The sequence below is a fragment of the Athene noctua genome, chromosome 2 (assembly GCF_965140245.1).
Source record: "Athene noctua chromosome 2, bAthNoc1.hap1.1, whole genome shotgun sequence".
In the NCBI taxonomy this organism is placed as follows: domain Eukaryota; kingdom Metazoa; phylum Chordata; class Aves; order Strigiformes; family Strigidae; genus Athene; species Athene noctua.
Window position 1 is genome coordinate 113,102,052 of NC_134038.1, and position 14,323 is coordinate 113,116,374.

Consider the following 14,323-nt stretch of genomic DNA (forward strand, 5'->3'; position numbering starts at 1 on the left):
ATAAAATATTCATTCATTTAAAAAATATTTGCACCCTGCTGTCAAACTTAGACAAATTCATACCGAGCTTCAGAAAATAGCTGTTTTAATGGTAAATGATGTTCCAGAAACCTCTTTCAGGCTAAACACTCTCGTCAAAATTATTTTAATAAGAAAGATTAACAATTTCAACATTAGCTGTTAATCCCCTTTCATTTGAAACTGTGCTGATAAAATTCTTTGCTTGTCATTCAAATAGTAAGTAATAATTATAGATTTGGGGCCTCCATCTCTTGCTTCATTAATAGTAAATTGCATGGAAGTCTGAAGCATAAAGTCAGCTTTGATACATCTCAAAATGCAATTTCCATAGCTTTCCTTAGCTATGTACAATTAATTACAGAGTTAATAAGGGGAATATGTTAATGAAAGGGAAATTATTCACTCAGACCACCTGGTCTTATCAAATTTCTTTAATATGTTTCCTTCTTTCTGTGAATTTGGATGACAGCAAGAACGCAAATCATTGCTAGTGCATTGCCAGTCCTTCGGTATTTTTATTTGCAACCACCTAAAGTCCATTTAAATTAAGTATGAAAAGAATGTAAGAACAAATCAGTACTAAATAACTGACTGTATTTGTTTTCTCAAGTTCAGTACCTTTTTAATTTTAAAACAAAAATGCTTAAACAACTTTATAATTACCAGACTCTCTTCAGTGCTCAGAGTATAAATACAATATATCCAGTAAAGAGTCATTTTTTGTTTATTTTCTTTAAAGAAACATGTTGTGTGTGCACATATTTAATAAAAGAAGTACAGAAATGTGCTTCAATTCACTACACTCTGACAGACACTAGACCTTATTAGATGTTCACGGGAATATTTTAGATAGTACAAACAGCCTGGGCAGAAGGAGGCAAATCTTCACATAATCAATCTTAAAAATAACATAGTTGTGATACATAGAGAGATATTTTTTAAAGACACATCAAATCCAGAAACCAACCATCTTTGACAGACATTAATGGATTTACTACTAACCAGACTGAGGACAGAAACATTTTAGGACCTGGATGCCTGTCCTCATAGACATTCCAAAAAACAAAGGGCAGAAAATAATTCCCAGAGCAATACCAGGACATGTTTGAAGGAGGTGATGTTTGTGAGCAGTTTGTCACCCCTTCTGTTCTTATTTCAGTACAACGGTACAGTAAGCAGTCAGAAATGAGAGGCAACTCGTAATTCTCCCCAGCTATGAACCGGGTTTTCTTGGCCAGCTGGTCAACCTAAAGCATCATTAGCACACGAGTTTAGGACAATAGGATGAGGGAGACACAACAGCACTAAAGGACAGCTACCAGCTTGAAAAAAATTAAAAGATATTACTCTAGTCTAAAATAAAGGAAGAGTTATATAAAAGACAGAAATTCATAGCAAAGGTATGTATTTTATAAAGACATGCTGGAGGGAGGGGGAGTTGGAAGATTTGAAGGTAGTAGACTTTAACTTTGTCTGGTTGTGATCAAAAGTAACATAGTCCTCTTTTATGGAACATCAAATACTATGTCACCTACAAGCGAACTTCACAGATTATTTTAATGTTTATCTCCTTATTTAAAAATGTTTCCACAGCTGCGTCGTGGGTGCGTATGTAAAACTTGATCATCACAGAAGCATTTTGTCTGTGTCCTACACATTAAACTTTCCAAATATCACCCAAATTCTGATACCATACTCACAGAACACTGCCAAGTTAAGGCCTAATCCCAGAAAGGTTGCACAAAGCAAAATATATTTTTTTTAATCTTTCCCTGAAGATGAGAATAAACAGACTTTGTTGAATTAATAGTGGGATTAAGCTGCCTTCACTGCCTGTAGCAGCTTAACCAGAACGCTTCCAATAACTTCTGCTGGTGTAGCCCACACGAAGAGGAGCTCTCCAAAATCAAAAAGAGTCAGTCAGAGAGGGACCTGGGGGTGCTGACTGACAGCCAGCTGAACAGGAGCCAGCAGGGTGCCCAGGGGGCCAAGAAGGCCAATGGCATCCTGGCTTGTGTCAGCAATAGCGTGGCCAGCAGGGACAGGGAAGGGATCTTACCCCTGTACTTGGCCCTGGTGAGGCCGCCCCTCGATTCCTGTGTTCAGTTTTGGGCCCCTCACTACAAAAAGGACATTGAATGACTCGAGAGTGTCCAGAGAAGGGCAACAAAGCTGGTGAAGGGTCTGGAGCACAGGTCGTACGGGGAGCGGCTGAGGGAACTGGGGGTGTTGAGTCTGGAGAAGAGGAGGCTGAGGGGAGACTTCATCGCCCTCTACAGCTACCTGAAAGGAGGCTGCAGAGAGCTGGGGATGAGCCTCTTTAACCAAGTAACAAGTGATAGGACAAGAGGGAATGGCCCCAAGTTGCTCCAGGGAAGTTTTAGACCAGATATTAGGAAGCATTTCTTTTCAGAATGGGTTGTTGGGCATTGGAATGGGCTGCCCAGGGAGGTGGTGGAGTCCCCATCCCTGGAGGTGTTTAAGAGTCGGGTTGACACAGCGCTGAGGGATCTGGTGTAGCTGGGAACTGTCAGTGTTAGGTTAATGGTTGGACTGGATGATCTTCAAGTCTCTTCCAACCTAGACAATTCTGTGATTCTGTGAAAATACCACTGGAGTTCTCCTGGGTATCTTAAACTGCAGTTGGTATCATGGTGCAAAAACACAGTGCCAGTATGATGTCCCTTCTTTGTAAGTACCATGAAGAAAGTTCCACTTTCATCCTGGTCTGACACATTTTTTCAGAAGGTCTGAAACTGTAGTCCCGTTTACCACACATTGTTTGATTTTAGTGGTGCATCATGTCTTGCCACCTGCATGAGCCATTTCTGTATACTCCAGTGAGTCAAAGCTTACCTCCTTCCCATGTCTGAACTCTGCCACCTGTTCAGAGATTGATCAGGTGTATCATGTATTATCATCTTGGCCTCCTGCCTAAGAAGTTGTTCTGAACCACCCTCTTTTTAGTGTCCTCCTCCTAAATAGGCATTTCCACCTGTTAGATCCAAAATATGATTAATTGCTACATCTGCTACAATGAGTTATCAACAACTAAATGCATGATGTAACTGTGCACAATGAGACAAACACAGAGAAGAGCACTTCATTATTTAGGATGCATATGGAGCCAAAAGACAAGACCAGTAGCCTCCTGGACAAGAATTAATTTCTGGTTTCTGCTGCTAATGAGACTCTCAGAAGCAGCTGAGGGCACAGTAACATCCATTGTCTTCAACCTGAAGTATCAAACCCCAGATCTTTTTCATTAAATGGTCTCCTAGCATCTTTTGCTGCTTGCTACAACTGGTACTTATCTTGCATTGACACTACCTGGATATTTTCTAGAAATAGATAAAAGCTGGGAGAAACAGAATAAAAGTTCAGATAGCCACCAAGTTTTGTTTCAGCCATTTCTTTTTATTCTTTTTCTTTTTATTTTGTGCACATAGTTGCATAAGCTAGTTTTGTGTCAAATATTTCTCTCAATGTAACACTTCAAAAATTAGTACTCTAGAATATTAATAGAAATGTTTTCTTCATCTTTCTACTAAAAGCCTTAGGGAATGATATAAGGTGGCTAATAGTGTTCAACCAAAGCACCTTAAACAAAGTTGGAATAAACACCTCACAGTCAAACAGCAGACCAAGATGTAGTCACAAGAATTTGGCAAGTTATTTCAAATCATGAATATATTTGGGGAAACAACTGACAGGCAAGAATTCAGGAAAAAGAAAAGATTTTGAAATTAATTTCATACCATGTTCAGGAGGAATGTTTTTCTTTAATACTGTGTTATTTCCTCAGGCCCATTCACCAAGATTAATGTAGAAATATGGAGGCAACTGAACATGAAACAAACAAAAATGGAAGAATCAAAGGGTAACCTGTTCATGAATATTTTTTCTGAGTTTTATTGATGAAATAATAAATTGAGATTGAAATTAATAAATTGGATGGAGAGCAGCCCTGCAGAGAAGGACTTGAGGGTACTAATGGACAGAAAACTGACCACGAGCCAGCAATGTGTGCTTGCAGCCCAGAAAGCCAACTGTATCCTGGGCTGCATCAAGAGAAGTGTGGCCAGCAGGTCAAGGGAGGTGATTCTCCCCCTCTACTCTGCTCTGGTGAGACCCCACTTGGGAGTCCTGTGTCCAGCTTTGGGACTCCCAACGTTAAGAAAGACATGGACCTGCTTGAATGGGTTCAGAGGAGGCCATGAAGACAACCAGAAGGCTGGAGCATCTCCCCTGTGAGGACAGGCTGAGAGAGCTGGGGTTGTTCAGCCTGGAGAGAGAAGGCTCCAGGGAGACCTTCTAGTGGCCTTCCAGTACTTAAAGGGGGCTACAGGAAAGATGGGGAGGGACTCTTCATCAGGGAGTGTAGGGATAGGATGAGGGGTAACAGTTTTGAACTGAAAGAGAGTAGATTTAGATTAGATACAGGGAAGAAATTCTTCACTGTGAGGGTGGTGAGGCACTGGCACAGGCTGCCCAGAGAGGCTGTGGCTGCCCCCTCCCTGGCAGTGTTCAAGGCCAGGTTGGACGGGGCTTTGAGCAACCTGGGCTAGTGGAAGGTGTCCCTGCCCATGGCAGGGGGGGTGGGACTAGATGGTCTTTAAGGTCCCTTCCAACCCAAACCATTCCATGATTCTATGAAATCTATGTAGCGCATACATCCATTTATTAGATTTATGGCTCTATTAGTAGAGCTGTTTTCATATGCAGTGATAATTTTGCACTTTTCTTTGCTCCTATGTCTCAAGTCCTGTCTTTAAACAGAGGCAAATGTTTCAAAATAACTTAAACATTTAGGGATGAAAAAAAAAAGCTAAAAAGAAGGGATAAATGCCATTTCATCAGCAGATCTCTCAGGAGGCAACCGCCTCCACTTGTCCCTAAAAGCATGACAACTCAAGGAAAGAGGGGTAAAGATTTTCCCATTCACAGTATTTATGTCTTTTTGGGATACTGGCTACCCTGCCTCTGAGTAATGCGATACACAACAGCCTTTTCCCTTGTGACTCCTCTTGTCTGACTGTTCCTGATAAAATGACCTTTAGGGCCAGAGCCTTCATGGGACTGTGAGACTTCTACAACTATTTATACTGGTGCAGTTGAAAGATAAGTTGGGATTTAGATCCACTTAGCAAATGTGTAAGGAGTTTATGTTTTTAGCTAAACTTTGCCACTGACTTGTTTCCCTTCCCATGTGAGGGAGAATTTTTTTTTTCTCAGTTGTAAACTTTTTTTCTAAACAGAGTATTTCTGCTCTTGAAAGAGCTAGAGAAATTAATGGTGGTAGAAGAAAATGGTGGAAAAAGAAAAAATTTTAAAACCCACTAAATAATCAAACACACTACAATTGTGACAAAGACCTTGTTTTCTGTACCTGCAGTCCTCACCTTTGTCCCTGCTAGCATTAAGTACTTCTGTGGCATGCATCCTCAGGTAGAGCACTGCACTCACATACTGTGCGTCACACTCCTTTGCTCAGGAAATGTTTTGTGTGCACATGGATTAAGCTCAAAGTGGAAAGTACACCTGATCTAGCACAGTGCTATCGGTCCTCACATGCTGGAGCTTCTCTATTTATTTTGAAAACTCTGTTTAGATGCCTTTTGCTCATGCTTTTATTGTAGATTTAAAAATAAAAGCAAGGGATCTCAGCAAAATGTGGTGCATAATTTAAAAAATACTTCTTCTTGTTAGAAAGTGTCTTCTATCACACAATCCCCCACTCTTCCACATTCATTAAAAGAAAATCTATAGCAACTATCCCATAGCATTCTTTTCAAACAGTTTGTTTCAAAAAATAAGAGTGAGGGAAAATTGCTTAGAAACCATCAGGAAGTTACTATGCAGAGCCTACAGGATACCAACTACAGGATACCGATGTTATCAAAAAACCCAGGTTCAACCTTGAAAACTATTCCCTGCTTGTTACCCTTCTCAAGTCCCACATCAACCCTGCCACTGTTTCAGCATCAAAACTAAACTGGATGCAAAAGTCAGTATCTTGGGTTTGACTGATTTCTCAGCAGCAGGTCTCCATCCAATTTCCCCCAGTTTAGGCTGTGTCACCTTCTGGGACACAACCTGTCCCATAGCCTTCTTTTGATACAAGGTTCTCATATGAAGCCATCCTTCACCTCTCTATAGAAAACGTCTTTTTGGTTTTGCAGGCATACTGTCAAAGACAAGAGGATCAAGCAGACTTACATCTCCTAGATGCAAGGTCCTATATTTCAGTCCCTAGTTCATTTGTTCCCACTGACTTGTTCAGCCCAGTTATGAAACTTTCTTCTCCTTCTGAAAAATACAGTACACACAAACTGTCACAGACTATTATTATTCCCAATGCATACAGCAGTTTCATACTCTCAGGGAGAAGACTCCTCAGACTTCCAGCTTCAACAAGGACTGAAGAGGACCTTTTGTATATTCACATGTTCTGAAATGCTAATTTATGTATAATGCTCCAAATTTTGCACGTCTGTCTTTATAAGGATAAAAAACCCAAAAACACAGAAAATCACTTCTGCTTCTGCAAATTCCCTCTCATATATGGTATTCAGATAAAAACCTCAAAATGTTATCATCAAAAGCATACACTCTCTTCTTGCAGCACTTTTTTAAATTTAAAAACTCATCAAAGATTATAATTATTTTAGCCAAACAAGTGTGGTAATGTATGAAGCAGATGTGGGATCCAATCTACCTAACTTACATGCTGAATTTGTGCTTCAGCCTGAACAAAAGAGGCTCCTTTATCTAAGCTTCAGGCGGCAATGGGATGGTGCACGCACAACAGGAGGCCTCCCAAGAGAAATTCACTCTGCCTAACTGTCTGGAGACCTTCATAGCCACCCACTGACCAGAAGGGGAATTTATGGACTCAAGTCAACATCACCTCTTCATTAAGTGACTAAAATGTAGGTGTAAGCAGCCCAAGTTGGGGAGACTAAAACTCTCCTGGACACCTTCAAACCCTCCTGGTTTTCTTGCTGGACTGCAAAGGGAAGCATTGCACATTATTAGGACTTCTCTTGGCACTTGAAATATAAATGTACACATGTTAATAAAGTGGATGAAAATCTAATTCCAAGTTTCTGCTCTTTCCCTTGCTGTGACCTTCTAAAAAATGACTGTTCTCTTCCTAAACCAGTGGTGACTGAAATGAGGGCACTTCTTTGTTGTTGCTCATGCTGAAACCAGCCAGTCAGTGCCACAAACATGACTGCATAAAACATGCTCCTCTAATTACACTTTCCAAAGTGCTTGGATCTTTTAGAAAGACAGAATCAAAAAGTGCCATATGGGCCATCCTCCTGCTATAAATGTGAGGAAAAAGAATGTGAAAAGGAAAAAAAAACCTCTGAATGTTGTTATCGCTGTCCTTCTGGGCCTCCTGAGTCCTCCCTGCTTCCTCCTGCCAACAGTACAAAGTACCTCATGCTACTGTCAGCAGTGTGGAGACATTGCCTCTGCTGTACAGGAAAGTGGCAGAAATGCAGGATTTCAGTCTAAGCGAGGAGACTGCCCCACAGCCACATGGATTTGGAAGATTCCTGCTTTCTCCAGACCTTGAGTACTATAAATGATGAACTAACCACAAGTAACAAGTCCTCCAAGAAAACAGTACCTGTGGCCAGCCACAAGCTCCAATAAACCCAAAGCTGATAGCTTGGATATCCCATCAGGTACGACTTGCTGGCATTTTCCCACAAATTAAACAGCTTTACAGAAATGTTTCTGACCAACACTACCTCTGAGCAAGACTACATGGAGTCATTCAACAGTGTCAGACACATTTCTTCTGACCTACTTTCATTGAAGATTTATTCTGATTATAAATCAAAAGAAAATATTTCCTGCCACTTTATACAGTAATCCATTGTTTGATTTTCTCTGTGGAGGTTCTGGCACCTATGAACAATAAAGGCTGAGGAGCCTTGGCTCAGCTAACTGCTACTTTGTGGCACACTGTGGAGCTGAAAAACACATTTACAGACCTGTAAGTACATTTACCCTGCAAAGCAGATGGTATTTGCCATTCTTACTAGGCCCCTTGCTAATATTTCTCATTGCTTTCTTAGGCACTGAGACATTTTTCACGGAAAATATCTACAAAATTTAAAAGATAAGAGGACTGTGGCAGCAGGAAAAGGGAAGAACTGGAAAACTTCTTGTACTGAATAGTATAAAAGTTGTGAAGTGGCCCCTCCACTTGTAGCTGCGGGGCAATGGGAGGAAAAGATCACGTCTGGCAAGTCTCTTCTATTGCTGAAGTCCAACAAGCCACAGTAACTCCAGAGCAAGAGAAATCCAGGTAAATAAGATATTACAGATACGTGCATTTATTTTTGAGGAAAACATAAATCGGGTCAGCTCTCCGGTTTCAGTGTGACCCAAGGTGACAGAAAACCTGAGCATTTCTGATCAAGGCCAATCATCTGCTCCAGTGCTGTAGCTGAGCGATGATGATCTTCCCACGTAAACCTAACCTAGCCTTGCCTTCAGCACATCTTAAATTTACAGTTTAACTACTTCCCTTAAGTAAACATCCCGCTGTCTGCCTGACCCTCCCATTAGGCTTGCCCTGATATCCAAGCTAAATGCTTCCTTTTGATTCCAACCCGTATTTTCTTCCTAATTTTATCATCTGCGTCCATTAAGGACAATTTTTCCCCATCCTGTATTTCAAAGTACATAGGCAGATTCCCCTGAATCAATGATTTTTGTTTGTTAGGTTTAAAGTAAACAAATAAACTATTTTTACTCTCTGCGTGGTTAGAACTCTCAAGACACTACAGCATTTCTTTTACCCTTCTTTGAACCTTCACCATCTAAGATATAACATATGCTGTTCGTTAGCTAACATATGTATGAGTTCACCCAGGGTTAAACAGGATTGACTGAATTACGGACACTGAACACCATAACAGTGATCCTGACCAATCTGACTATTTTTTAAAATTTATTTATTGCCACATGAAGACAGTTCTTTCTTGCAATTTTGCAGAAATTCCCAGAGCCAGAATATGTGGTTGCCATACGCAACCTTCTCTCCTTTAAGACTGATTTTGTGATTTTTTAATTTTTCTCAATAATATAACTGAAAACAATTTTGCTCAATTTAAAGTAGCTGAAACTGTTTGCAAATGTCAAATGCATATTTCCATCTACATAGGAAATTTTGCTCTTATTTCCGTACAAATATATTGCCTTAGAGCCTTACGACAAGAATTTCTACTTATTTTGAGGTTGGGCAAATGGAGATTTTTTTTTTTCCCCAAGCATTTTAGTTAACTATGAAAGGAAATCAAGTGAATTTTAATTCTGATTAGGCAAAAGTGGGACAGTAAAAACATAGCAAATGATTTTCTGTCATGGGATCAACCCTTCCAAGCTTCACTAGTATGCCAGATTTTAACATAATACTTAATTAACTCCTTTTTGGGTGTGAATAGGCAGGGGCAGGAGAATGCCTATTTACTCAGGATGACATACTTTGATAAAGCATCTGGTTTACAATGCTGTCCTGCTTTTGCTCAGTTTTATAGCTGACCTGATCAAGGCTGAAGGAGGTCAGTAACTTGGCTGAGGTCAAATTAGCTCTTCGGGTTTTGCCTGCCTTCATTCCTGTCTCCGTCATGTGATGACTTACAAGAACTTGAAGAATATCTGAGATGATAGTACTTTCAAGTATAAGTCCAGAAAAAGAGAGAACGAAGTTGAAAAATTATGACCCAAAAATATGGTGTAGTGGAAAGAAGTTTCCTTCTGAGAGATCCCACTGGTGAGTCTTCTAAGTGGTGCATAGATAAAACAGGGAAGTTTCCAAAAGCACAGTAACCCTACCAACTGGAAATGGTGCTTACTTTAGATCAACCATAATAATAAATAGCAGTAATCAAATATAGAAAGCAAAATAACACCTAACTCATCACCTTCAGCATCACCTAACTTCTCCTGTAATTTCAGTGCACTCTACAGAGACTGTAAACATTTAAAGAAGGAGGAAAATAAGGCACAAAAAAATGGGGGACTACTCTACAGCTCTCCCAGCGGGATGCTAAGAGAGAGACAGAAACAAGCTGCAGCCAGTCCCAACCACTGGACTCCAACTCTCACATACACGCAGGCATTCACGTGTCCATCTTCTACACTGATACTGGTTGCAAGTCGTGTTTGAAAGTAACCCAAGTTTTCCAATACAGACTTCATCAACAGAATATATATGGAACATTTCAAACACAGAAGACATCCAGCTTGCAAGAAATTCAGCCAATGACAACAAAATTCAGGCAAGGCTTAAAATTCAGATCCCTTTTCTTTTGTAAGGATAATGGAAAACAAATTGCTCCATATCACTAATATTCTGTTGCCTTCTCATCTCAGATACCTCCACACACTGAAAATACATAAGAAAAAGCAGCAAGCTGATCAGAAATTTAGCAGGTTTTTTTTCAGTTGTCCAAGCTGCAGTAAACATAAATTAATGTGTTATGGCTTATCTTTTTTAAAGTAAGTATGCAAACAATTCATATGTTCAAGATAAAAGAATGCTCCCCAGAGAGGAAAAAACCTGATATAATGGAAAAGAAATGGAAATAAAAATCCGTTTACTTTTAATTATACAAAGCTCAGATTACCCATGAAGCTCAGGAATATTTTTTACCTTTGAAATGACAGCTTTACTTTCTTTAACAGTTATCTCTTGTCAAAAGCCAAGCAGGTACCCTAAAATCTGACTACACTTCTCGTGCCGTGAAGACAAAAACGCCTTACCAAGATCATGTGACCGGTGGAGATGTCCATGTTGGACTGGACTGGCTCCTCGCACCAGGAGGACGTACTGCTCCGGGCCGAAGGGCTGGGAATGGGCCCATCACTAAATTGTGAAGAAACGCTATTTATTCGAGAAGCATGCAGGGGCTCTGGGTGATCAGATGTTTTCACTGCCATGCGCTGACGGCATAGCTCCTAGAGAGAGAAAGAGGAAGAAACAACCTACGGTTAAGAGTAATTACAGGATACAGTCTACTAAAGACATATGATTTACAATATGTTTCCAGGGCTGGAAGTGTTCTCCCCCTCACTGCAGCGATTTTTGGGAGGCTGTCTGTTCTGTTACGCACATCTACAAAGACATATTCAATGAAATTACTATACGATGACTACCCTAACCTTTCAAAAGTGTAATTATGACTGCACGCACATCTCCTTTTAGATAACCAAAAATAATATTTCAGAGCTTGACTTCTTTAAGATAGCCTTTTTCCCCCCTTACATCGCCCCACATTCTGCAAAGCCACTTTTGAACTGCGCAACCTCCTGAAGTTAATGGGGTTGCACAGGAGTAATTGAGAGTGCTGCTTGGCCCTGGATATGCAAACTCAGCAAGCTCAAGGCAAGTGAATTGATGTGCTCTCCAGTATAAATCCTAGTTGATAGATGCTTCATTTCTCTTCATTAAAATAGCAAACTCACAACACTTCCTCCCTGATGTGGGGCAGAGAGGATGAAGAATGACATTAACAAAGAATAAAAGCAGAAATCTGTCATTGTATTGTTTAAGCAGCTTTGGCAAAGAAAGAAAATTCAAGCTATCACACACACTAATGTAAGCCATGTTAGAACACCAAAATAGATCACACTGGGAATACATATTTTCAGTTGCTCCCATGCATAGAATTCATGCAAAAATACAGAATTCTGGTTAGGTAACAGAAAATCCTGCTGGTAAAACCAACTCCTTACAGTATAAAATTCTGACTCTAATGGGATAAACAGACCCACAGTTACACTGCCATTGTTATAATGCTTTTAGAATCAGTTATGTGTGGTGAAATCCCAGACAGTATAATAAAATTATCATTTTTTAACATATGTCTATTGTCCATGAGAGATACTTGGCTGCCTGTGGCGCACAGCAAGACCGGCTAGTCCATAGTATCTGGACATATTGCACACGCGGTGTGGTTACACATTTGTCTCAGATTACTCATTCTGCACAGACGGGTACTAAGAGCACAGTCTCTTGCCTCAGGCTAACAAAATAATACAGTCTGAAGAATTCATACTGTTGAAATGCCATGGCTTCTGTTTTCTTATTCATTGATAATATAGTTGCAGCCCAAGTACCATCAGTAGGATGATCTGAAAACCTCCATGTATCAAGTGCAATAAAATCTTTTCAGACATGAGTTAGAAATATAACTTTAAGAATATGGGTTTTTTAACCTTGCATACTTTAGGACACTGAAAAGGGATCCTAATCCATGCAGTAGCAAGCATGCAAATAAACTCACTGAAACCAGTATAGCCACCACATGGCAATAATTACAAATCCATCCAAACATTTTCTTCTACCAAAGCTTCTGTTTGGCTTGCCATTAGAGATGCTTATGTGGAATTTTACTGTTTTATGGTGTGTAATACATTTTATATATATATATATATATATATATATATGCATGTACAAATTAGGATACACTGAGACAAAATTTGCATCATGTATAAACAGGATGTATTTTGACATCTGTTACAAAAATACAGTCAACATTAGTTTGGGAAGCACAGATTACTCCTTGTGTGTGGTGTCAGTTGTTGAAATAACTGTACAGACTGTCCAAAGTGAAACTGCTACCTGACTACATCACTGCATTATGTATATTAATTAATTTCATCCATGCCATGACATGTAAGAATTTTTCATTTTTACAAAAAGTACGTTTTTTTCCACTTGACTAGAATGTTTTCTGTCACTCAGTACCTTCATTACTTCCTACTGACAAGAAAAACAGGAAAAAAAATTAAACTTCAAAAATACTTTGAAACTGAGTCACATGTATTAGTGTTAGATAGGTAAGTTAAACTATCAGTATTAAACCCAAGGCTTTTTAATAAAGGAAAAACCTTTTTTTTTTTTTTAAATACATGGACAAAGAAAAAAAATATCTCCTCCTTTTCTCTGAAGGATCACACATGTCATAAGAAAAGATAGCAATAGTCCAAAATGGTTATTATTAAGCTCAGAATGACCTTGCAGTAGTGTATTTTCAAATCCCTGCTTTTAGTAGATTTTAGAAAAAGCATAACAGTGCAGAAACTTTTTAGACAGAAATTAAATCTACGGAAAACCAAAAAGCTGTTCAGATGTTTAGGTATCAGCCATTCTCAGAGGGAATGGTTTACTGGACTAGGCAAAAGTATAAGGTACAAAAATATGTAGCCTATGACATAACTGCTAAATGGATGTGTCTTCTGGTTTAGCATGCCATGTAGATACGAATTTATTATATTCTAATAGACATCCTGCCACTTGACTCACCCCAACTCTGTGCTAACAATAGCATTTGTACTCAAACAGGATCTTTGTTTTTAAGTTGATCGGTTCCTGCTGCTCATATCCTGCCTCAAGTCATAATCCTCTGCTTTCACAAGTGGTTGCTGTGGAAAGGATTATAGACCTCTGCTAACAAAAAAGAATCAGGATCAAGTGAACGCTAAGAAATTAATATACCATTTTTACGCAAATGATAGTGACAAAAGAAGCAATATTACAGCCAACTGGTTCTAGAGTAGATTAACCTCCAACTAAAAAGAATGTTTTGAACATAAAATATTTAATATATCACTAAGAAATGTTGTTTTAAACTCAGTTTAACATGTTCATGGTCCTCATGGCAGACAGTAAAATTGAGAAACACAATAAATAAGTTTAAAAAAAAGAAACAACTCGATCTCAAATATTAACATATTTCTTTCCTGACATATATAGAACCAGACAATTATTCCCAGATCTGCTGTAACTGTCAGATACCTTAAACAAAGCAACCACGTCACTGCCATAAAAAAAATGTTTAATATAAACAGGAAGGTCAAATCATAGTTGCAGAAAAAACACCACTGAATTTCTTGATTGGTGTTTTAAATCTCCAAGACAATGGGTTTCCCCCTGACTGTAAAGAGAAGTTTTTTGTTTGAATTTATTTCCAGATTGGTCTAACAGCCCTTGACAGCTCTTCCTTCCCCCACTCCCAGCCAGCCCAGCCCAGGCTGAGGAACATGCCCCATTCCCACGTGCACGTCAGCAGTCTCAGGACACCTACGGCTTCTGCTTCTTCAAGGCCACCTCTCTGTTAGCCTAACCATTTCAACTCCTGGTTGAGTTTTTAGCCTAGCACTGCAGGGATAACACAGTTGACACTACCACGGATATAAGTTTTGATGTGTGGGGCGTTTTGGGGAGTCAAATGAGTTTCTCTAGGACATATGGGTTAGGGAGGGCCAGCTC

The 14,323-nt window shown here is 39.5% G+C and overlaps 1 protein-coding gene across 2 annotated transcripts in view; it reads right to left on the reverse strand.

The window, feature by feature from the left end:
* Positions 1-14,323, reverse strand: part of PTPRN2 (protein tyrosine phosphatase receptor type N2) — a 685,048-nt gene that overhangs the window by 76,710 nt on the left and 594,015 nt on the right. For both annotated transcript variants that reach the window (XM_074899931.1, XM_074899932.1), the window contains one exon: positions 10,813-11,007. In XM_074899931.1, coding sequence (XP_074756032.1) covers positions 10,813-11,007 — 195 coding nt within the window. The remainder of the gene's footprint in view (positions 1-10,812; positions 11,008-14,323) is intronic.